At 43.5% G+C, this 25,194-nt stretch overlaps 2 protein-coding genes across 10 annotated transcripts in view; one reads left to right on the top strand and one right to left on the bottom strand.

Moving 5' to 3' along the window:
* Positions 1-19,636, top strand: part of LOC108034978 (protein TANC2) — a 51,640-nt gene extending 32,004 nt beyond the window's left edge. For 4 of the 7 annotated variants that reach the window (XM_017110302.3, XM_017110299.3, XM_017110301.3 and 1 more), the window contains exons 5-8: positions 14,333-14,810; positions 14,984-15,289; positions 15,872-19,230; positions 19,293-19,636. In XM_017110302.3, the coding sequence (XP_016965791.1) occupies positions 14,333-14,810; positions 14,984-15,289; positions 15,872-19,230; positions 19,293-19,610 (4,461 nt within the window). In that variant the 3' untranslated portion in view covers positions 19,611-19,636. The remainder of the gene's footprint in view (positions 1-14,332; positions 14,811-14,983; positions 15,290-15,871; positions 19,231-19,292) is intronic. The other 3 variants (XM_017110304.3, XM_017110306.3, XM_017110305.3) reach the window with 3 other exon arrangements.
* A 121-nt stretch (positions 19,637-19,757) lies between these two features.
* On the bottom strand, positions 19,758-25,071 carry LOC108034983 (sodium-independent sulfate anion transporter). Of its 3 annotated transcripts, XM_050886746.1 has the most exons (7): positions 25,005-25,040; positions 23,555-24,023; positions 22,340-22,944; positions 22,007-22,282; positions 20,939-21,611; positions 20,697-20,876; positions 19,758-20,488 (listed from the first exon to the last, which is right to left on the bottom strand). In XM_050886746.1, exons 3-7 carry the CDS (start codon positions 22,931-22,933, stop codon positions 20,379-20,381), a joined length of 1,833 nt encoding a protein of 610 aa, XP_050742703.1. In that variant the 5' UTR covers positions 22,934-22,944; positions 23,555-24,023; positions 25,005-25,040; the 3' UTR covers positions 19,758-20,378. The 3 variants fall into 3 exon arrangements, with proteins under 3 accessions (XP_050742703.1, XP_043951378.1, XP_043951379.1); XM_044095443.2 differs by lacking the exon at positions 23,555-24,023 and having other exon boundaries at positions 25,005-25,071; XM_044095444.2 differs by lacking the exon at positions 25,005-25,040 and having other exon boundaries at positions 20,459-20,600; positions 23,555-24,009.
* Between the last annotated feature and the right edge of the window lie 123 nt (positions 25,072-25,194).

Raw genomic sequence — 25,194 nt, 5'->3', positions numbered from 1 at the left:
CAGGATGCAGTCGCCGCAGAAGTAGCTGCAGATACTCGAACCCGTAGTCGTATCTCATATCTGCGCTTGTGTATCTCAAAGCGACTGTCAAATGGTTAAACTGACAGTTTGTTTTTCCACCGCTCGCCGGCAGACGCGGCTGGGCTGGGGTAGTTGGAAGTTGGGAGCTGCGAGCAGGAGGAGCATCTGCGAGGCTGGAACTGGAGATCCGAGATGCGGAGATGGAGATGGTATGGCGATGGCGATGGCTGATGCCGATGGAGGGAAACTGGGTCACTCCGGCGGACGGCCGTCGCCTGAGGCCCCAAACATCGTCCAGTGTCTTCTGCTTTCTAAGCCAGGCCAAAATACTCACACTGCACAGCGGAAAATAAGTATTTAGTATTCAAAAGTATTAACTATCCATGATATTTCTATATATATATTTGATATTTTTAAAATTTTCAAACTGAGATTTTTTTATGATTTACGTAATAGGAAGTTTGTGGCTTTCTAAAAAAAGAATCTATATTTCTATATTTTTTTAAAATAAATTATTATAAACAGTAATATCTTAATTTTTTTTTTAATATCCAAAAACATCATTTCTATATTTCCTATAACTTTTAATCATTTTTTTCCTCTGCATACTTTTTTTTACTTCTCCCAGCATATTTTTAAACATTCGCTGAAGTATTTATTTCATAGCGATTCTCAATTGAATTCGGTCTGGGGGCCGAGCTTCAGATACAGATTTCCGTTTTCAGTTTTCGATTTCGGCTGGGGTTGTATTTTCGGCCCGCTCTCTGACACGTGACATGGGATTTCACTTAAGACTTTAATACTGGCGCATAAGCAAACATAAACGTGCCAAGTCTCTCGGACACATGACATGGACATGGATGTAAATTTCGGCCGCGGACTCTGATCCGACAGTCGAAAAGGACGGGCTAGACAAACAATGCTCCACAAGTCGGGAGAGATTGGCGGTGATCTCAAATCCGACGTGTGAATTGATTTCTAATTATTGTCATATTGCGGGGCCGAGAGATGTGATTTGAATATTTGCGAAAGTGGCCGAGTGATTATGGGATTTATATGTTAGAGAAAGGATGAACTCTTACAATGGAGAAGAGGAATTTCACAAATCAATTTAAGAGGTGTACAGATCATTTGGATAACCAACTTAAGATAGGCGCCTCTATAGACATCGCTTGGCAAACAAAGACCCCATTTGTTGGCTTCCCAATTTGCCTGAATTAATCAGCCAGCAGGCAGTGCCATATAGCACAATCGATCGTAAAATCATAAAATCTCCGACACCTAAGTGCCATTAAGCCAAAAGCACAGACAAGCCGAAGCCTTTGAAAATGCCATCGAAGAAATGCCCAAGAAAGAAAGTTTCCTTTTACAATCGCGACTGATTAATACCACTCGTTGCGATACTATTCGAATCGCTTTGATTTGATTTGATTTGATTTTGCGATGAGTCCAGAAAAACTTGCTCAATCACAGGCAATTGAGGCGGACTGAGTTTATGGCCGCAGAATGAGTGCCTGTCTCTGTTTTGGCCAGCGACAATTGGAGCGTCCGCCAAAGTGGCGGAGTTGCCTTGATTTTCCATTTTCCATTTCCCCGCGATGGCTGCGATATGGATATGGTTATGCCGGCGATACCCGTGTGTCGGAAGTGTGTCAGCTATAAAGGCTGTGCTGTTGCCACAGCCATAGCCACCGAGCACTTTACATAACTATCTATCTAAGCCAAACCAGAAGTCGTTTGGGCAATTGCCGATCAGCCCGGCAGTTGGCTCCCAAGCGAGGTGTGCTTGGGGTCCGAGAACTGTCATTAGATTAAGTGGCAGCTGGCCCCGTGGTCTCTGTCTAATTATCGTTTGAAAATCGTGTTATAAGCTGCTCGAAAAAAATCCAACGGCTATGAACAGATTTATAGTAACCATTTTAAGGTGTTGTCTTAAAAAAAAGATTCAGAAAGTTTTTGAAAAATTGTTGTGAAATAAAACTGCTAGTATTATATATTAGTAAGCATAGGACTAATATAAATATTACAGGATATTATATAACTTTGAACAATTAGTTAATAAATTTAAAATATTTTAGTCTATTCCTTCTGATATTTAATGACAACTTTTACACAGAATTCCTTTTAATCAAAGTTTAGTGTTTCAAGCCTACTTGTACAATAAATTCCCATTAATCAAACATATTATTTTGACTTCTGCTGTGGATTCAAAAACACCAAGGCGCAAAAAATACGAGGTATACCTCAATGTTTGTGATTGACATGCACAGGCGACAAATCAACTTGGAAAATGCCAGTGATTCAAATGCGAAATAGTTTGCATTAAAAGCGCCAAATAAAGCCGATATCGAGCAGCGATTCGCGAGCGATTCAAGCGCGTTTTTCGAGCCATTAGGCCGCACGAAAAGCGCGATTTTTATCTCGCATGCAATTTATTTTTCCTTTTGGTCTGTGCCTCGTCTAATTGTCCACTGCTGGCAACAAATATGGCGTTAATTATCCACAATTTCGATAGCATCACGTATTAATGATTAGCAAAAGCCAAAAAAACGGAAAACGAGAGTCGGGGAAGGCAATCAATCAAATGGAGCGCACCTTGAGTACTCTCGAGTATCTTTTACTTTGCGGAATGTCAAACATTGTAATTGGAATTCGATTGGATAGATGGATGTGTGGCAGTAGCCGTGTATCATTAGCTCTGCCAGTGGCTGCTGCTATGTCTTTTTTTGATTTCGCAAGAGATTTATGTATTTACGCGGAATAGCGCGACACCTGCCCGAATAGCCTCATCTCGAACTGATTCCGTTTGCGAGACACCTGAGGTATCTCTTTGTCTTGCTTTTTTACTACCCGCTGTGCAATTATTCATTGCTGCTCGCGATGACTTTCGATTGGCCGTGATTTAGCGACATATCTGCGAATGTTTATGGGTTCAACTGGATTGAGGGTGTGACCCAGACCCAGGAACTCGAGTGCAAACAGATTTATTCTCGATCGATGGCGATGCCAGCGAGATATGCAACTTATCCAGTGATTTCATTTCAATTTGAATAAGCAAAGTTGTTTATAAAGAAAACTTACTTGAGCTGGCCTAATGCGTGTACTTAATATAGACGGGAAATCGGAATAGTTAAGTGTCAGTATATTATTCCATTTTCAATTAATAATAAAACTTGTTATCTTGTTTGTTAATTAAACTGGATTTATTTGTATAATACAATTCCAAATTCCTTTTGGCTTACTAGAAAATCAATAATTTGCAATACTACCTAAAGTTCCTTTCAGGAAATAATTAAAAATAATAATAATAAAAATTCAATTAAATGAATGTATATTTCTGGCTCTAAATAATATGCTTCCTTAGAATGTATAATCCATTAATTAGCCGTCATTTATAATATATACACAGACTGCACATTGACTTTCGCTCACTCAACACAATCATTCGCTTAATTACGGTCCCAACAATGCCTGCAATCAGGCTTAAATGCACACTGAAAATAGCCTCAGCCAACATATCATTTACTATCATAATCCGATGTTGAACAAGCGACTGATTATTCCAACAAAGCCACAAACGCGTCATTGAACTCCCGGCGCGACTTGCGGGCGACAAGAAACGCGCGCAAGCACACTCTAGACGCGCTACCTGCTGGCCGCTTTGAAAACGCTTATTCCACCGACAATTTATCAATTTTCCGAATATCTTTCATCAGAATTAGACTCTAATTAAGGCTAGCATAAAGAGAACTTTTTGTTTTGGCCATTTGTAGTAGGAAAATCGCCCAGGGAGTCAATTTCAGAGGCCAGCACTTTAAGTCGCTAATTGGCTGAAAAACTAAAAAACACTTTGTATGTGTGCTGACCACATTTGTATGCAAAATGCAAATGAGTCAAAGGCTTTGCAGCGATTTGCGAGTTAGTTGTGGGTCGCTAATAAACGTAAATTGCTGGAATTGTTCAATAAATGCCGCGAAATATGTTCATTAACCGCCTCTTTGACATTTATCTACTTTACACTAAATGAAGGCGTGGCAATTTCGTCTGGTTCAATGGAATGGGTCAACTTGGAGATATAGCTCTTCAAAGCGTAGGAAAATAATAATAACACGGTTCATACATCGCTCTAATCAGTTCATATACTTTATCACACAAGACACTTTCATAAAATTGTTAGTTTACAGCGTAATTAATGGTTAATCTTAATTACAAAATCCTGTTAAGAAACCGCTCAACTGTCGGTGGTATAAAATGGATAATCAACAATCTGCTGGTAGTTACTGCCCGCTTCTTAAGTCATTTTTTAAATACCGAATAAAAATAAATGCCTACTATATGCCATTTTCAATTAATGGCAAAATATAATTTACGAACCAATTCTGATAAAAATCCATGCCAAATCATAAACACACCCACCTCAAATTAACTCAGTCTGACTTCAGCTGGCCCGTAATTAAAATCAAAACAAACCAAAAACCCATATAAATGAACTGCCCACACATCAGCCAGCAGAAATATAAAACAAATTACACGGCTTATCTTTATTGGCCCAAATTTCAATTTGCCAACAAGTAAATTGAGGCCTGCCACAAAGTGCAATTAGCGATTAAAACAAAGGCCACAGCCGAGTTTCAGTACCATGATAAATGGAAAGAAAGTCGCTTTCGATCGGTTCCCCAAAGGGAAGAATAAAATAAAAATAAAAATAAAAAAAAAGACAAGACCTGGACATCAGCTGGCTTGTCAGCAGAAATATGAGCCACATTGTCGGGTACAAGATGTCTTGCAGAAAAGCCAAAGCACAATAAATGCGAAATATAAAACATACATGGGGCCAAATTAATCATTAAGTCGGGCGAAGAAAGAGCCGAGGAGATAAAACACACCTACCCAAACCCATCTCAACATAAACCCAAAAGGGCAGGGCCACAGTTTTTGACTGAAATTAATTTGACTGCGGGCTGTGCGAAAAGTGATAAAACATGCAGACACTTTTGGATGAAAGCAGATGAAGCGACGGCGAAATGGGTGAAAAGATTTGCATAATTTAAATATATAGAGAGAAAATAACTCTCCGTGCAAGGAAAGAAATCTCAAGATATAAAGGAGAGCAGAAAATAATACTTGAAAACCACTGCTTCCATTTTAATTCAACTTTCAATCATTTTCATGATCAATATTTCTGTATTTCCAATGACTTTCAGAATGGGACCCCTAAATTCACTTCTAGGTTCCATAACTTAGGTCGAATTAGTCCGATTTGAACGTGTGATACCTCGTTAAATTCGTGGTGAAATCCTCTTATATTTTAGATTAAAATATTACTTATTAAAGGGGGTCAAAATTTTATCACATTTTCATGTTCTGTATTTCCAATGACTTTCAGAATGGGACCCCTAAATTCACTTCTGGGTTCCATAACTTAGGTCGAATTAGTCCGATTTTAACGTTTGATACCTCGTTAAATTTGTGGTGCAATTCTCTTATATTTTACATTAAAATATTACTTGTCAAAGAGGGTCAAAATTTTAGCCTATTTTCATGTTCAGTATTTCCGTAATTCCAATGGCTTTCAATTGGGACCACGAAACTCCACTTCTAGGTTCCATAACTTAGGTCACAGTAGTCCGATCTTAACGTTTGATACCTCGTTAAATTCGTGGTGGAATCCTCTTATATTTTACATTAAAATATTACTTGTTAAAGAGGGTCCAAATTTTATCCCATTTTCATGTTCAGTATTTCCGTACTTCTAATGGCTTTCAAATTGGGACCCCAAAACTCCACTTCTAGGTTCCATAACTTAGGTCACAGTAGTCCGATCTTAACGTTTGATACCTCGTTAAATTCGTGCTGGAATTCTCTTATATTTTACATTAAAATATTACTTATTTAAGAGGGTCAAAACTTTAGCCCATTTTCATGTTCAGTATTTCCGTATTTCCAATGACTTTCAGAATGTGACCCCTAAATTCACTTCTAGGTTCCATAACTTAGGTCACAGTAGTCCGATCTTAACGTTTGATACCTCGTTTAATTTGTGGTGGAATTCTCTTATATTTTAAATTAAAATATTAATTATTAAAGAGGGTCCAAATTTTAGGCCATTTTCATGTTCAGTATTTCCGTATTTCCAATGGCTTTCAAATTGGGACCCCAAAACTCCACTTCTAGGTCCCATAACTTAGGTCACAGTAGTCCGATCTTAACGTTTGATACCTCGTTTAATTTGTGGTGGAATTCTCTTATATTTTAAATTAAAATATTACTTATTAAATAGGGTCCAAATTTTAGCACATTTTCATGTTCAGTATTTCCAATGGCTTTCAAATTGGGACCACGAAACTCCACTTCTAGGTTCCATAACTTAAGTCACAGTAGTTCGATCTTAACGTTTGATACCTCGTTAAATTCGTGGTGGAATTCTCTACTATTTGACATTAAAATATTAACTGTTAAAGAGGGTCAAAATTTTAGCCCATTTTCATTTCCGTATTTTCAAAGGCTTTCAAATTGGGATCCCAAAACTCTACTCCTAGGTTTCATATCTTAGGTCACATTAGTCCGAATTTAACCTTTGATACCTGGTTAAATTTGTGGTGGAATTCTCTAATATCTTATTTTAAAATATTACTTATTAGAAAGGAGAAAATTTTACCCCTTTTTTATGTTCAATTTTCCCAATTATTACAAAAAGAAGAAACACGACACGAACTGCAATTAACGTTTCACATTGGCTTGGCTTTTATAATTTGGATTGATCATGAAAGTTTTCACTTTCTAAGCTTTGGCTTAAGGTAAACAAAACAAAAACTGAAGGGCCATGAGACCATTTCCGGATTTAACTGGCAAAAGGTGTTAAAGTGTCGGCGGTTTGTTTGCTTAAAAAGCTGCTAATTAAATTGGAAAATGCGATGCATCGTTGATTTGTTGCGTACTTGTTGTTGAAGTATAGAGCTTTTGGAAGATATCACAGAGAGAGCAGATAATTAATTATGACTATAAAATAAATAATCAAAAGTGGTGAAGATGGTAACTCATATGTTTATCTCTAGAAAATATTAGTATAACAATAACAAAAAATTTTATATTCAGCATTTGCTATTTATTCATCCTATTTACCTTTAAAGCGAATTACTAATGTGCCTATAAATTCCTTAAACTGTAACCCCTTTCTTATCACTAGGGTCGCACTTTTTAGTAGACATTTAGGTTTTTGGGAGTGACCATGCCCAATGTTTCTTTCCACCTGACCCATAAGTCAATTGGCAGCCTGCATCTCAAGATTATTAACGCCCAACTAAGCCGGGCTCAAGTGGAGTACTTAGCCGTTCCGACTGGAGGATGGATGTGGATGGTGGACAGCCATGTTTGCGGCAGTGCCTGGTCCATTTCCCCCAAGATTGCCATTAGCATTTGCAATCGGCATGCCGAGCACGTTTCACACTCCCGGGGAAATCCAGCGAGCGGCAGGGTCATAAATGACCGACCTGACCACGGCTCTCAAATATTGGTCATGGCATTAGAAAGCCGCCTCAAAAAGTGCGCATGCAATGCATTTTATGCCCAACTTGTTCTCGTTACGTTAGCGCTTCCTCGAGTGCCCAAGCTCCCCCAAAAAAAAAGGCCAACAAAACCCAACTGATCCGCACCAAAGTGCATTTCACTTTCCCAGAAATCAATAACGCCGTGATATTGAAGACGCCCCGCGCGTGTGAAGAGTGAGAGTTATGCTCTAATCAAGCCCAACTGATGAAACCCTAAGCCAAACTATTCACAAAATCAAAAAAGAGACAATTTTTCGAATTTCCTTACATTTCCTTAGTTCCAAATTAGTATACGTTTTTTTTTGAGTATAACATGCGATGGGAAAATTGTCTTCTTAAAGCCGATATATTGTTCAGTCTAAATCAGTTTCTAAAAATTTCTCAGCCGAAGAGGAATGGCTTTAAGTTGAAATGAGAAATCTACTTTAAAATATTCTTAAATGTAATCATAATATAAGACTTTGCTATTTTATGGTAGTATTTATCGGCCATACAAATTGAAAATGAAAAAGAAAGCTTACAACATTGAACTTAATTTTTATTGTTGCCCAATTATGGGGCTACTCTTCCCATTGATTAACGCACAAGCCCAACTTTGTTTTTATGTGATTTTCTCCCAGCTTGGGCTTATTTGCGTTTATGATTTGTGTGCGCCTTCTTACACGTAGTTATAATTTTTATGGGCTGTTGTGAAAATCCAGCCCCTCCGGGTAATGAGTTTTCACTGTGGGAAGACGATTGCAAGTGCACCATTATTCTGGCCCGCTCGTGTGAAAGCTGATGGGAAAATCAATTTGCAACTGGATGGCTGAGCCAATGCAGAAGTAGCTTCTCGATGTCCACAGACCATTGGGTCAGATGGCAGATGACAGATAGCGAAAGGATTGTCAACTTTCCAAATGCCATAAATAAATGAGCGAGGCAAATAACAACTTAATTTCGCCCGGCCAAATGCATTTGCATTTTTCGCATACTGTGAATGCATTTTCTCACCCATTTCACCGAGTCAGGTGGCCGTCTTCATACCCATATCTCACCCGTTTATCTCCTTAGTATCTCTATCTCAGGGTGTTTTTGGTTTTTGGCTTGTAGTTTTCGGTTTTGGCATGCTAGCCGCTTCCTCAAATAAATCGCACGGCATTTGCATGTTGAGAAACAATTTCTCAGGTCTTGTTGATCTGGCCGGGTTGGATTCGTTGGATTGGATTATCTTGGCCCAGAGTTGGCGGGGGCCTTTGATATATGCCACACGGCGATGGTCATAATATTTTTGCGCAATTCGGTTGTCGTCGAGCGGCTTTTTCGACTCGATTTATCGATCGTTAAGTAAATGCATTAATTTTTCTCACCGCTCGTGGCCGCTGTTCGCCAGAGGTAAAGAGGCTCAGCATGATATTTTTCCATTGATTTATACTGGCCGGTGGAAAACCGAATTCCCAGCTTGTCAATTAATTATGATCATGTAGAGCTGCGGCCTTTAATTTCCCACTCAATTCGGCTGCAATTGTCAACAACTTTATCTCCACTCCGTATTTACCATACATTTTTTTCCAGTCCGATTTGTTTACCCAACTGATTAATGTCTGGCTCTGTCTTATTGTTAGGCAAGCTTTTTCACTTACCAGTAGCAGAGAGCCAGGGCTTTCACTTGACTGCAATTGACTGGCTAAGCCATTTCAATGATTCGCTGATCCCCATAAAATTTGGTATTCAAATTGGGGCCTGACATCGGCCAGCCTAATGCAAAATCTTAATTAAACAAAGTCTTGTGAGTGCCGAAATCACTTTGCATTGAAATGTTTGTCTTGCACTTCAAGGCAAAAAATTCTGTTTATTATGCAGTTTAGATTAAATGTTATTTACCGATCAAAAAGCCAGGCCCAATTGATTTTTTCTCTGGGCTCTTGGCCAAACGGAGAAAACCAATTTGAGCCAACACCTCGGACTTGGCCAACATTCTGAGCATGATTACAATACTGCCGAAATATGTTTTAATAAAGCCCGAAGATTTGGCAATCCAATTCGCATGCATTAGCCAAATGGCTAAAAAAAAGCGTGCGATTTGGTGTACCACTACCAACAATGCTGGGCACTTTTCTTGAAAACGCCAACGAGCACGACCATTTTTCCATTAGACATTAGATGCAGAGTGCCGAATGCCGAATGCAAAGTGGGCGATTTTTACTGGCGGTTTTGAAATGCCAGCGCGTTTAAAATCGCACAAAACCTTTTGCATGCGATTCGCTAATGCTTCCATCTAAATGAAGCTCAAACATCCATATGCGATTCGTGATCATAAACATTTGTCATGGATGAATAATGCTGAGTGGTGTTTTGTAATGATTTCAAGGCCTAGGGGGCGGTTCAACTGAGAATCGATGGATAATTCATGTGAGATATCTAAAATCTAGTTCAATGGAACAACTGCTAATTACTTCTTGGCTTTTCTAAATCAGCACATTTATTATTAAATTTTAATTAAATATAAACCGCTAACATTTTAATGATCTCTTTTAATTTATATAATTTTTAGCGCTTTAATTAGCAGCCCCCCAAAATACAATCCCACCAATTTTCTCTGTTCAATTTGGCCAGTTTTCCATGCAATTTCCAGCAGGTCTCCACACTTGTTGACCCTCCGCTGGGTCTGCGTTGTTTATTTTATGACATTTAAACAATTATTTTTCAACACAAGCAACCGTTGTTGAAATATCATTTGATTTAACCAGCCAGTTGGCCGGGCCCACACCCTCGTGGAAGTGGCCAAAACGAGTCTCGGCCTGGCCAAGACTGGGATTGGGATTGGAGCTGCCGGTGGTGGCTGCATTTTGCTGGTGTCACAATGTCTGGGACCGCCGAATTCTGTGACGCCGTTGTTGTTCTCGCAAACGCCCCGCGGCTAAACATGAGATGTATATTTTATTTTTCATAATTTAAAGGAAAAAAATACTTGGCCAAAAACGAGAAGAAAAACCACAGTTTTGATATGAACCTGCTGTTGTTGTTGTGGCCGAAAATCGAATTCTTGAATGAACCATTAATCTTGTTGCCAGCTCGGTGGACTCGGTCATTAAATACTGCCGCTGTAATTGCATTGCAGGCACTGAAAGAAATTTTGTAACAAAAGAACCCTTGTATTTGCATGAAAAGACTGGCATTAAGAACGTCAAAATGTGGTCATTGTAAAAAGACTTGAAAGAAATATGAATTTTTTAGACTATCTACAGTTTTTCAAATGCTAGAGATTATATATATATATTTTTGAATAACACATTTATTTAAGATTGATTTAAGATCGCTCTTTTAAATCAAAGAAAATTCATTATTATATTATTATTTAATCATATTAAAATCAAATATTTGAAATTGAAACTTTAAAGAATAAGGAGAATTTTTTCTCAGTGTGAGTCTCGGAGTCTGCCTTGGCGATTTTCTCAGTTTCGGTTTCGCTTTAGTTTTTGCGAGCAAATTAATGCGGGTTTGTCATATTACAATTACTGGCTTTTTCTGGCCCGACTCTGTGGCAGCTGGCATTATTACACCTGCGCTCCAGCGCGACGAGGAGGAGCGGAGAGACTCCCCCAGGGGTTCCTATCCTATCCGATCCGGTTCGGTCTTGGGGTTTTCTGCTCGATATAGTTTCTGGCTATATGGTTATAGTAAGCAGTGGGTCAATTGGCTCGATCTGCTCATTTGTTTGCCCCTCTGGGAGCGGCCAAAGTTCAGCCAATCGGTTGACAGTTCATAAGTCTGCCACATGATTTGTTCCTCCCAAAAAAGGTTGGAGTGTTCTCACGATTATAGTTTGGCAAAAATTTAAATTGAATTCAGCAGAGGGTTGGGTAAAAATCTTATCTAAATGTAAGATTTGAAATTGTTATGGTGATTACTTTTAATTTCCAGGCTCATACGTAAGAAATCCACTTAAAATATCTTCATTATCTGCAATGATGTCAAAAAGTATCCATTAAAATTACTGAGAAATGGAACCCCGTCTAAACACATTAGGATCGCATAACGTGTAATGTACATTGACCTGGGCTCCTTAACAAATTACACTATTTAATGGCATCCTGTTTCCATCTCAGCAACTTCGATCATCTGCAGCCAGCGGTGCAAATTTTATGTCGCTTTTTTCACGGTAGCCAAGGCAACTCCTCTTTCGCTGTGAGTCCACCGCGTGGACAAATTGCCGAGCGGGAAAAGTGAAAATCACCTTCGCAGATGTGATTTTTTTTCAATTTTCGAATTTTCCATGGACCCCATGTATGGCAGGCATAATTTGTTAATTATTTTCCGAAGCACAGCTCGTGTGCCGGCTACAACTTAATCAAAGTGATGGGGCCAATTAAAACGCCGCCGCGGGAAGCGATAAGAGATCCCAGACCCCAGACCCCATACCCCGGACACCGGACCCCACGACGAACTAGTTTAAAGAAAGCCTTTCCACCGCGCGAGTGAAAGAAAGAAAGGAGGGGTTGGGCGGGGTCTTTCTCCGGCACTGGATTGGATTTTGCTGGGTTGGGTTGGGTTCGACTGAAGCGCATCGAAACGGACCAAAGCGAACCGCAGCTTAATTACGATGAGATAGAGGCGGAACTCGGCCCACGGATCAATAGAGCCACAGATCGATGGATACGAGATCAGCGCCTCGGAATTCCCCAGCAGATCCCGGTAGCTGAGAGATCCCAGATTGAAGCCTGCCGATCAGAGATCCTCACAGACGGAGACCGAAGATGGTTTATCAAAGAAAGTTACGGCTACACAAAGGCAAAACCTTAGTTTGATTTACAATTCTGTTAATCTCAAATAACTATCATGAGGATACATTAAAAATATATATATCAGAAATATTTTTAATGGATTTATGAGGAACCAAAATATTTACATTCAAGACTTTTATAATGAAAAAATCAAATAAAAAGTAAGGATGGTCTTTTTAAATTTGTAAGTTTTAATACTTTTTTAACATACAGAATATGTTAAGACTAATTGCCTTTCCTTCTCCGTAAAATGCAAAATAGGAAATACCTTCTAGACGTAGTTAGTCAGTTGACAGTCTGTGGGCAGACTGGCTCAGCAGAGCATCCTCCTGCGGAAGTGGGCGACTCGTGGTCGTGACTGGAAGGCAGAGAACCTGAAGCCAGACATCCGCTGGAGGAGGAGGACCGGAGCACTCAGACTTCCGCAGGCGGAACCAACTTGTCAGATGGGTTCTTTAGCCAAATCACAATCATCCAACGGACCAAATTGAATATCTCCCAAGCTAACCACAGTTTCAACAGCTCTGTTATATCCCTAATCGATGATCTAAAAAAAGATCGATCCTTGCGTTTCTTCGCCTCCAATTAATTTCATAACAGACCCTTCGATTCTGTTGGGCCGGCTCCAAAGTCCAAAGCTCCTCGCTGGGCTCCAACCACCTGCCTGCCTCCACATACATTTATGTACACCTCCTGCCTGTCAATTAATGGCCTTTCGACTCCGTCTGGCCGAGCCAAGCAATTTCATCTTATTATCCCACACAGAACCCAGAAACTGGTTCTCGGGTTCTGTTGCCGTTTCGGTTACCGATTCTGGCCTGGAAATCACGTTTCTTAGCTTTTCTGTGCCATGTCCAGTCTCGCAGCCTACCCAAAAATAATAATAAAAAGCACAAGAGTGCGAGGAAAACAAGAGAAGGCGAAAACCAACGCAGACAGAAAATGATTTGCAGTTCATTAAGACGAATCCCCCGATCCTAAGGAGCCCGGGCCGGAGACTAGACGATGACTAAGACCTCGATCGAGGTGCTTTTGTGGCGCATGTGAATGAAATTGGCTTCGGCTCGAGTCCCCTAAGCTGGGAGGACAACGGTCCACAGACTGGACAAACACTAGGCTTTATAAGACCGAGGCGCACATAGAGAAAATGTTTGTAAAATAGAAAGTCCTTCAAAAACCATATGACTTTGAACAAATTACTATTAGATTTTAACAAGCTTTTCTTTCAAATGGGCTCTAATATTTGCAGGCGCTATTAGCTCGTAAAACCTTTGTTAACCTTCCATTTCAACATTTTCACAGTATATTTTAGCACCCCAATTGTTTGCCCTCATATTTGGCTTTCCACACTTTTGGGTTTGGAAAACACCGTATATGTGTGACAAAGCAGACACGACGGTAAACTTTGTTTTTAAGAGATCAAGGTTAAGACATAATTTGGTCAAGTGCAGTGGAAATTTTTCAAAGTGTGTGCCCAGCAATCCGACCTGATCTTGACATGATAATTATGTCTGCACCGGGTGGCAAAGCTGCTCCCTCGATAAGCCTGAAATTATTTTGGTTTAGGGCTGCAACTAGGTGGGTTTTTGTGCCTGGCAGCAGCACCACCTCGTTGGCTCTATGGAACCATGCAGCTACGAAGGCTTTCATCTTGGCTTGGGATGGCCCACACATGTGACCAATCAAAAGGTAACGCCTGCGCTTTGGGGCCTGCTCAACTTTGACGAAAGCTGTGCAGTTTCTGCACCGAAATAAAATCAATAATATAAGTTTTATATTTTAAAAAATATATGAAAATACCATATACTTTTTAAATACTTTTTCTTATGTCAAGGGTAAAAATGTCTTGTGAAATAGTTTTCCTAAAATATGATATCATATTGAAACCTATTCTGCTTAATTTGATTTTTAGTTATTAGTAATTTTACATTATTTTTCCCCTGTACAATAACTTTCATCATTGATAAGTTTCTAACTCGATTGGCACAAATTTCTTTGCAGCAGCACCGCCAGGAGTCGCAGTCGCCGGATTACCACCACCGCTATGCGAGCAATGGCAAGCTGCCCCGGGCGGCGGCCTCCACCAATGGCAATGGCTTCTCCACCGGCACCACGCAGACGGTCACCGTGGATGTGCACCACCAGCACCTCGGCGGAGGAGTCGCCGCCTCCTCCGTGGCCAAGCAGTTGATGGCCAACGGCAATGGCATAAGTGGCCACAGTCGCAGCAGCAGCCTGAGCCACAACATCCATGCGGTGGCCTACAGCGAGCTGAGTGCCGCACCACCGGCCTTTGCCACACCGCCGACGCGGAGGCGGTTCTTCAACCACAAGAATCTGCGCAGCGCCCTCACCGGAGGAGGTGGCGGGGGATCGGGCGGAGGAGGAGGAGGACTGGCTGGAGGTGTGGGCGGCGGCCACAGACGCACTGCCTCCAATGGGGGTTGTCCCATTGACACGGCATCCATCCTGTCAGGAGGTGAGTTCACAATGAGGGTTCAAGTGTGGGTCAGGTTCAAGAGTTGGCATAGAAAAGTTTAGTAGCTTTTTGTGGAGAGCCACTGTCTCCAAAGAGGCATCCATCTAGATAATCATTGGTATAGGTATAGCATCCATCCTCGAAAAGAAAATTCACCCAGCATCCATCATTAGATCATCCTCATCAGCACCACCACCACGACGAAAACCAGGCAGTGGGCAAGGAGTCCAATGCCCTCAACACATCGACCTGCTCGGACTCGGCGGTCACCAGAAGGCGAAGGAAGAACGTCAGCAACCACAACCTGAAGACCTCCGCGCGCCATGGAGCGAGCAGCGAGAATCGCCTCAACAGGCTCAGTTTGGCCGGCACCTCTGTCTACGCCGGTCATCTGTCCTCTCTGGTCTTCGGCAAGATCAAGTCCCTGTGGAGCGTCAACTCCTCCACTTCCAGCGAGGCGGGACTGAATCAACTAGCAGGCATGGCTCCGCTCCTTTTCTTTGTGCATCCTCCAGTTTCAGATGTTAGCATGTTACATCCTCATTGTCGTTCATTAACCCATTTGTGATTTTTCAGCGATCTGCATGGTTTTATTTTAGCTGTTATTTATTTACACTCAGAATAAAAGGTTCTTAAAACCCGTCTTTCGATCTCAAAAGTGAACCTGGATTTCATGTAATCAAAAGTTCAAATTGAAAAGAACTATTCTCCAGAATTTTGTATCTCTATTTTAAGATCGTTTAATCTCAAATCAAACTCAAGACTACCTTCGTCTTGAGTTTAAGAGCGTTTGATCTCAAAATTAAGAAAACTTTGTTTATCGTTCTATAAAATATGTTATTTTCTTTAAAATTTGCATAGCTCTTAAATTGTTTCCTTACCTAAAAATGCTACCGCTTAAATTAATACACTATAAATAGGTTGCGCAATTAAATTCTTTAAGATTACTTAACAACTAGGTATACATTTTTAACTCACCCACAAATTTTCAGATTGTAACTTGCATGTTAATCCTAGGAAGAGGTAAACATCTTATAATTTCTTGGTTTTTCCCTTCCCAGGAAGCGACGCCCTCGACCATCACTCCTCGCTGCTAAACGAGAAGCTGCAGAAGGACCAGCTACATGCACGGCTCGGCCTGCTGCTCAACGATCCCGGGAGCAATGGCAACAGCAGCAGCAGCGGCAGTGGCTGCGAGCCCATCTCGGCCCACTCCACCACGAGCACCACCAGCAGCAGTGGCGTTGGGGCAGCTAGCACCACCACAAGCGGCTCCTCGCAGAATGTCAGTCCGGAGCAGACGCTGGCCAGCGGAGCGGGAATGCTCAGCGGTAGCCAGCTGTCGGTGGCCACCAGTCACGGGGTCGGGGTCAAGGAGGATTCCCTGAGTCTGTGTGGCAAGTTCAAGGCCGGCTGCTCCATGCTCCATGTGTACGAGGCACTGCCGAGCAAGAGTCGGAAAGGAAATGCCCGGAGATCGACGCGTGGCCAGCAGGCCTCTAGTTCCAGTTCATCGGCGGCAGCAGCAGTTGGATCCAGAGTCACTGCTTCTACTTTGGCGGCAGTTCAGTTGGCCCTGAAACCCTTGTTCTTTGAGGTGCCCCTGCAGGAGCCGGATCCTCCGTATGTGGGCCGACAGTGGCTGGTGCAGCAGCTGTCCAACATCCTCCTCGGAACCGAGACTCGTGTGGTGCTAATCAACGGACAGCCGGGTACGGGAAAGACCGCGTTCTGCCTCCAGCTGGTGGAGTACTCCTGCTTTGGCCGCCGGCAGATGCAGGACGATCCCGATGGCATCTACAGCCAGCTGCAGTTGGGCGCCCACTGTGAGCGCATGCGCGGACTGGCCTCCCACATGGTTGGCTACCATTTCTGCCAGGCGGACGCCAATCTCACCTGCCAGGTGCCGGACTTCGTGCACTCCCTGGCCGCCCAGCTTTGCCAGGCTCCGCAGTTGACCGCCTACAGGGACTACCTGCTGTCGGAGCCGCATCTCCAGGACATTCTCAGTGTGCGCGAGTGCATCGCGGATGCGGAGAGAGTTATGAAGTTGGCCATTCTGGAGCCACTGGCGCAGCTTCACCGGGCGGGCAAGATTCCCGCCAAGGTGGCTGTTATCTTGGTGGATGCCCTGTGCGAAGCCGAGTACCATCGTCCCGATCATGGGCACACCATTGCCAGTTTTCTGGCGCAGCTAACACCACACTTCCCGGCCTGGCTCAAGCTGGTGGCCACTGTGAGGACCCAGATGCTGGAGTTGGTCAAGGCGCCCAGCTACACGCAACTCACCCTGGACAGCTGGGCCAGCAGCCAGACGCTGCAGCAGGATATGCTGGACTACATAGGCGCCCGGCTGGCGGACAGTCCGGAAATCCGCATGAACATCGGCGGAGGAGGAGGCCAGAACTCGCAGGCGGGTAGCCAACCACAGACGAAATTCGTCTCCCATCTGCAGTCCCTGAGCCGGGGATCTATGCTGTACGCCAAGCTCATTCTGGATCTCATTGCCCGCGGACAGTTGGTCATCAAATCCTCCAGCTACAAGGTGCTTCCCGTCTCGCTAGCCCAGATCTTTCTGCTGCACTTCAATCTGCGCTTTCCCACCGCCCGCAGCTTCGAGCAGGCTGCTCCAATCCTTAATGTTTGCCTGGCTGCTCTGTACCCGCTGACGCTGGACGAGATCTTCTACAGCATGGAGGCACTAGGCCATGGGCGGGAGGCCCTTAGCTGGCCGGACTTCATGCAGCGCTTTAAGCTCCTCGATGGCTTCTTAATCAAGAGGTTGGACAACACCTACATGTTCTTTCACAGCTCCCTGCGAGAGTGGCTGATGCGCCGCGACGAGGGCGAGTCCAACAAGTTCCTCTGCGATGCCCGGCTGGGCCATGCGGCCATCGCCTTCAGGTTGTCACGCCTGCAGGCTCCACTGTCGCCACAGCTCACCCTAGAACTGGGTCACCACATGCTCAAGGCCCATTTGTACGGGGGCACAAGTCTGACGCTGCTTTCTCCCCGAGATCTGCAGTCTTATTGGTTGGCTGGAGCGGCGGACAATATCTCCTCTTCATTGGGCGCCCTGCGCAATGTTTACAGTCCAAACTTGAAGGTCTCTCGATTGGTCCTCCTGGCTGGAGCTTCACCAAATCATCGCACTGATTACATGGGAGGAGCCCCCATCCTTTGCATAGCTGCTCACGAGGGCATCCTGCCCATGGTCAGTCTGCTGTTGGAGTTCGGCGCCGATGTGGGTCTGACCAACAGTCAGGGCTGCACTCCCTTGATTCTGGCCGCCATGCGTGGCCACTGCGACGTAGTGCGTCCGTTGGTGGCCGCCGGCAGCAGCCTCGGTCAGCTGGACATTACACAGCGCTGTGCCCTAGTCCATGCCGCCCGCATGGGTCACCTCAGCGTGGTCAAGTATTTGCTGGCCTGCGACTGGTCGCCACGGCCACACTCCCAGGATGTCACCAGATCGGTGGCTCTGCAGCAGGCACTGATTGGTGCTGCCGCGCAATCGCACTGCAAGATACTCGAGGATCTGCTGGATCTCAATGAGACCGAGTTTGATCTAGACGTGAATGGCATGGAGCCGAGCAGCGGGGAACTGGCGCTGACAGCAGCCGCCCGCCATGGATGCGTCGATGTAGTTGGCATTCTGCTCTCCCGCGGCGCTCAGATCGATGCAAGGAATCGACAAGGATACTCTGCCCTTTGGCTGGCCGTCAAGGAGGGTCACTGGAGCGTGGTGGAGCATCTGCTGCAGCGAGGTGCCCTGCTGGACGAGCCACTCGGTCAAACGCGCAAGACGCCGCTGATGATCGCGGCGGAGGAGGGACATCTGGAGCTGGTGGAGCTGCTGCTGGCTCGGGGAGCGTCACGAGAGGCGCAGGATCACGAGGGATTCACAGCGCTCAGCTGGGCCTGCTTGCGTGGACACTTGGCGGCGGCGAAGACGCTCATTGAACATGGCTGCAATCGCCACCACGAGGATCATAACGGTCGTACTGCCCTCGATCTGGCCGCATATCAGGGAGCCGCCAGCCTTGTGCTCTACATCCTCGACCAAGGTGGCAATCTGGAACACATCGATGTACATGGAATGCGTCCGCTGGATCGGGCCATCGCCTGCCGTAACATCCAGGCTGTGCAGGTGTTCCTGCGCAAGGGCGCCAAACTGGGACCCACCACCTGGAGCATGGCCATGGGCAAGCCGGAGATCCTGGTTGTGCTGCTCAACAAGCTGCTGGAGGACGGCAATGTGCTGTACCGCAAGAATCGCTTCCAGGAGGCGGCCCATCGGTACCAGTATGCCCTTCGAAAGATCTCTGGACTGGAGCAGTTGCTGGAGAGGAATGCCATCTTTGCCCAGCTGCGAACCAATCTGCTGCTGAATCTGTCGCGCTGCAAGCGAAAACTAAATGTGAGTACTTGTGAGACAATCATTATTAGAAACCTGATTAACCATTTATCTCATTTATCCAGGAACTTGACGCCTCCATAGATTTGGCCACGCAGGCGATTGCCCAAAAGCCGCACAGCTACGAGGGATACTACGCCCGGGCGAAGGCGCGCATGGAGCTGGGCGCCCTCAACGAGGCGCTGGTGGACGCCAATGAGGCGATGCAGCAGGCCGCCCAGAGCGGAGTCCTCTGCGAGGTGGTCGAGGTGCTGAAGCGCATTCAAACCGAGCTGCTCACCCGGATCTCCATCAGCAGCGAGGATCAGTCCGGCCGGATGTCGAGTGTCGGCGGCGGGGCATCCGCCGTTTATGAATCTCACCACGAGATCACCGATTTGTAAATGTCGATTGTTGTGTAATGTTGTACTCGTCGTATATCCCCTTCGAATTAATCCCTATTCTATTGTAAGCGCTACTCTACCCTTACTTTTTGCTATTTATTGCCTTCGAATGTTCTTAATTTAAACAAACTGCAACTACTTTTGTAATTTCCTTTTAAATTCTCTTTTTAATTGTGTCTACGCATGTAAAAATTAGTTTATTACGCTGATTTACCATTAGCATCCGTTCTTATCAATAACAAATATTAAGTAAATGCGAATTTTGTTTAAGATTGAATAAAAAACTTTTAAAGAAAACTGGTCATCTTTTGTATTTGGCAGCCTTTTGCGGATATGCTTGGTCATTTCAAAATCTAAATTTGAAATAATATGTAAGCAAGCTTTGAGCTGGTTTTTAATAAATTATTATTATAGATTTACAAATTTGCCAAAGTAAAATCTTAACGAACGCAGGCCAAACTTACATTTTTTCACTTGAGAACACATATTTATATTAACAAAATTTAAAAAAATTATATAAACCTTAAGTAGATATATGTATTTACAATTTAAACTTAGCCTATCGAGGGCAGAGTACAACTTAGGAATGGAATAGTTGGAAATGAAATGTGTCTCGAGTTAAATACTAGAGGATGCTTTAAAGTATTTTAGCTTTTAAACAATTTTCGGGCTGCACTTGCCATAAATAAGATTTTGTGCCGCAACGTATACTTAGTACTTTTAAAATCAACAATATCCTGAACTGCTCCAAGAAGAGCCCTCTGTTATCTATGTGGATTTTCCATTAAGTTTACTCAGTTCAGTGGGTTCTCCCAACTCGCAATGGGTCAGACGCGACTCTACAAGAGGAGCTGAGATCTGCAGAACATAGTCGGGAGCTGGAAAAACAATGTTTCAATTACACAAAGATCTTAGTTTTGGGACTAAATGGAAGTGAAGGGTGCAAGATGTGGTGATGTAGCTTTGAGAGTATTCAAACAGAAGAACAAGCTGTGAATAAAAGCGAGGGAAACATAAAGCAAAAGCATTTGGAGCAATGAGTAAGGTGATCAAAGTGAGTGGAAGAACTATTAAAACCAGACTCACTTTGCTCCAGCAGGTATTCCAAATCATCGGGGCAGTCTATCGTGGGGAAATCAATATTGGTCGACTCCTTGAGGATAACACCAATATCTTTATCAGCACTCATCAAGAATAAAGGCACATTCGCCTTGGCGAGCTCTTTTTGCAGCGATCCCATTCCTCGAGCGGCAGTGAAATCAAAATCTGAAAGGCAAATACATATTTAGTTTTGTCAAAATAAAAACTATGCTTCTTAAAAAACCTACCATGCACATGAGCGCAATCCAAGACCACAGGAGCGGTTCCGTGCGTGGTCAAGGCCTTAGAGATTCCCGAGCGCACCCATTCGATGGCCGGGAAGTACAGTGAACTGTGCTTGGGACGAATCAGGATGTAGTTGATGCCATTGGTGGTCTGCAGTTTGGAGACACTCAGCACGGGTCGAGCGGCTCGGTAAACCAGGAAGGCCACATCGGAACTCACGCCCAGCAGAAGTCCAATCTCAACGCCCACAGCCAGACTCATCACAAAAGTAATGGCACCCGGAAGCAGTTCGCGCCTGCTGCAACGCCACAGCGGCTTGATGACCTCGAACTCAATCATGAATATCACCGCCGAAATGATGACCGCACTAAGAGCGGCCTTTGGGATGTACTGGAAGTAAGGGGCCAACAGACCAAGGGCCAGGAGAACCAGTAAGCTCGTGTAGCACCCTCCAAGCGGAGTCCTCACTCCACTCGCGTGGTTAACAGCACTCCGCGAGAAGGATCCCGTCACCGGCATGGAGCTGCAGAAGGCGCCACAGATGTTACTTATGGACAGGGCAACCAGTTCCCTCGTGGGACTCAGTCCTGCTCCTCCGAAGGCCTTTGAAATAGCCACATTGCCGAGCACAGCAATAATGGGCAGTATTATCATGGAGGGACCCAGTTCCGAGAGCTGAAAAGAAACCAATATATTAATCAGGGATTTTTAAGAAGCAACATATAGAATTGGAAATATAATATTAGAGAATATTAAAAGTGTACCGATATTTTGAGAAAACAGTCATGGACGGTCGTGAGTAAAATTAATCTAATAAAACATCTGAACTGTACCAGACATGGAATCCAGTTTAAAAATAACTCAGCTTTTAATCAATTATTTATATAATCTGAGTGGGAAAAATAAAACAATTCTCCAAGATAATTAAAAACAAGAAACACTTGAAGTCAAACACTTCAACACACAACCAGAAAGACTGGGGTACTAACCTATACAAATATCATGAACCTTGATATTAAATTTTACTAGGTCAGAAAAAAGTTAATTAATAAACTTTTTGTTTCACCTACCATCTGTTCAAAGTTCTGTGTGATCTCGGTGCCATTCCTGTCCAGAATGGTGGTCTCGAACTTGGGCAGCGAGACGTTTGGCAGGCCGCTCTTGACCTTTCCGGTCAGGATGTACGGACAGCTTTCCATGTGCTCGCAGGTGCTGTAGGCGAGCACACTGGTGACCAGGACTACCAGAGCATTCCGTCCGGTGGCTATGACCCAGATGCTGCCGCTGATTAGCCGCTGTGTCCTCAGATTCCGGATTCGTCCGTCCAGCTTCACGTTCTTCAGTTTCTATATGGATTAAGACTTGGTTATCAGGATTTCTTAAGTATTATAAAGTATATCTACCCTTAGCAGCAGCAAAACTATGATGGAAACCAGTCCCAGAACAAAATCGCCCTGTCGCACCTTATGTAGATTTCCGAACACTGAGCGCATGGTGTTTATAAAGTCTGAGCCAGATCCTCCTTTCAGACCCAGCAAACCCTTCAGTTGCGATGTGCCAATAATGACGGCGGTGGCCGAGGTGAATCCCACTGTGACGGGCAGTGATATCAGATCCACCAGGGCGCCCAGCTTCAGCACTGCCATGCCCAGCTCCACGATGCCGGAGATGAGGCACAGCAGTATCGCGTAGGCTGGTCCAGAACCCAAGCCGAAGCCCGTGTGCCGGCTGGTCATCAGGGCGAGCAGCGCGGTGGGTCCTATGGTCACCTGGCGGCAGCTGCCCAGCATGGCGTATATGATGCCGCCCATAAAGGCCGAGTACAGGCCATACTGTGGCTGCAGTCCTGCCAAAGTGGCATAGGCCAGACCTTGGGGCAGCACCGTGAGTCCCACTGTCACTCCGGCTATCAGATCCGCCACTGCATCCTGGCCGGTGTAGCCGTGCAGCCACTTCAGACCCGGCAGCAGGCGATATCCCCAGTCCCTGAGGGTCATTGTGGTTTTATCTAGGGGTTAAAATATAATATAATAATTAGTAATTAGGTGATGATATTTAGTAAATATATTTCTTAGGTTGTAAAGAAGAAGAAAGAGGATTTATGCCGCCATTAAGTGGGATCGCCAGTTCAATGACTTGCCCAACATACTTTGCATAATTATACATTTGGTTATAAGACGTCTGCGTGACGGACAAGCCCCAAGAAAAAGAGACGTCAACTTATGTTATTACCGAAAAACAAGTCATAAATTACCGAAAAACAAGTCATAAATAAGCCTCGTAGAACCGAGAACAATGGAATAAATACGAGTTTTACGTAAAAAACAAGAATAGCTGCCAAACCCTAATGGTTACAAGATGGCTCACCGAAGAAACTAGATTGTGTAAGGTTTGGCTAAAGTCTGATGAAATATATCAAGTGAAGAATCAAATCATTCATGATGGGTCAAAATTTTTTAAACTACTATATATAATTTATAATAAAATAATTAATATATTATAGTAATATATTATAGTAATATAGTAATATATTATAATATTTCCCTAGCTGTTCTCAGGTTGGAGCCCGAACAAGCCTCCTATCTAAGTGCAATCCATTATTTTTGTTGGAAACTCACGTATTTAAACAAATGTTTTGCTGTTGTTGTCTGTTCGAAGGGCACGTTCTTTTTGAACTGCCGGAGTACTGAATTCTTTCCAGTCCCAATTCTTTCGAGTTTAAAGAGCAGGGAGCTCTGGAGAAGCTCAGGTCGGTTCGGTGGCTGGCCAAAGACTGAGGAGCGATCGCGTGAACGAAGAATTGCTGATCAGTGATCACACGACCGCCTCAATTAGCTCGGCAAGTGGCAGAGTTGAGAGTATTGGTTCGGGTCGCCTAAAACGTGATCGAATTGCTCGATCGATGAAAACAAATACGCGCACGAGATGTGTGCACGTAAATTGAATTTTGCTTTATTTTGCAGGCGATTTTTATAGATTTATTCACCATTTAGAGCCAGTAATTATGTTGTGCCATTTGTTAGCGCTATTTGTTTATGTAAAGAATAGGGCAGTGTTTATTTCAATGGAATTTTAATCGCCTTGGGGCTGAAAGAATTGGATATTATATCATTAGTTCTGCTAGCCAAAGATAATGGATTTGTGCAATGTAAACAATTTAACAGCGTTTATGGAAATATGAGATAGCACGCATTAGAACTCCACAATATTTATTTAAATTGCAATAATAAGCCGGTTAGTTGGTATCATACTGAAAAATGCTATAAAAAGGATCCTAAATAGAGAGATCAAGCTTTGGAAATAGAATACCATTGATAGAACCGCCTAAACTAGGATTTAAAAATGGTTTGGGTGTGGTTAGGGCTTAAAAACAAATTAAATATTAAAAAATAAGTTATACTAGGAAAACAAATTTTTTAATTGGTAAAAAGGCGTATAGTCTATCTAAATAACCTTGTAACTTCATAAACTATTAATTTTTTAAAGTGAGATAAGGAAATTTCTTATCAGCACGGGTACGTTTATTTCGAGTGCTTTCGTCCACAACTTGTAACCGAATTAATAAATCATAAAACGCAAAAACTGAGTGGCGTGCAGAGTTTATTAACCCCCTGAAGTAACTGGTGAAATCCGTTCTTGCCCGGTCCACGAAGGCAATATCATTGAAGAGATCACTGAGTTATGTACAGACGCGGGCTTATAGGTATACCCTAATTGACGACTGCGACTGCGTGATGGAATCTGCGCTTACTTATCGCCTTTTGCTTTCTTTTCACTTTGGCATCACTCAAAAAACTAGTTTCTTAAGGCTGGGGTGTGAGCAAAAGTAAACAAATGGGGAAAAGTCGAAAACAGGGCAGCTAGTTGTTTAGGTTTGCTTGTTTATTTATAACGCGAGCTACATTCGCGAGGAATTTGCAACAACAAATGGGTTAGTGGCACAAACACAGAAACACGAACACACAAGCGCAGAAAGCCTAGTTACTTGTTTTTTATGCACTCTCTAAGTTATTAATGGTTAATATCACTTAAAACTCTAGTTAAAACACGCAATGCGGGCACTTTTACCGGTGAAATTGGAATAAATAAATTTGTTTGCTTTTCACCAAACAGCTGGTGGACAGGGTGACCTGGGCCACAATCTGGTGCACAGGGTGATTCCACCGTACGTGCGCCCTCTAGCCGGCTGTTTGGGCGAACTATAATCGAATTACTTTGCAACACTGCATGGTTAATCGATTATTGTTTAAGCCTGCGA

The sequence above is a fragment of the Drosophila biarmipes genome, chromosome 3L, assembly GCF_025231255.1.
Source record: "Drosophila biarmipes strain raj3 chromosome 3L, RU_DBia_V1.1, whole genome shotgun sequence".
Classification (NCBI taxonomy): domain Eukaryota; kingdom Metazoa; phylum Arthropoda; class Insecta; order Diptera; family Drosophilidae; genus Drosophila; species Drosophila biarmipes.
This window is presented reverse-complemented; position numbering and strand designations above follow the sequence as displayed.

What these genes read in the sequence shown, in the direction of transcription:
- LOC108034983 (XM_044095443.2), bottom strand. Translation starts at nt 22,933, where the DNA reads ATGACCCTCAGGGACTGGGGATATCGCCTGCTGCCGGGTCTGAAGTGG. An exon ending in TAGTTTTGCTGCTGCTAAGG is followed by an intron (nt 22,283 to 22,339) that starts GTAGATATACTT and finishes TAATCCATATAG; the next exon opens with AAACTGAAGAACGTGAAGCT. An exon ending in GGATTGCGCTCATGTGCATG is followed by an intron (nt 20,877 to 20,938) that starts GTAGGTTTTTTA and finishes TTTGCCTTTCAG; the next exon opens with ATTTTGATTTCACTGCCGCT.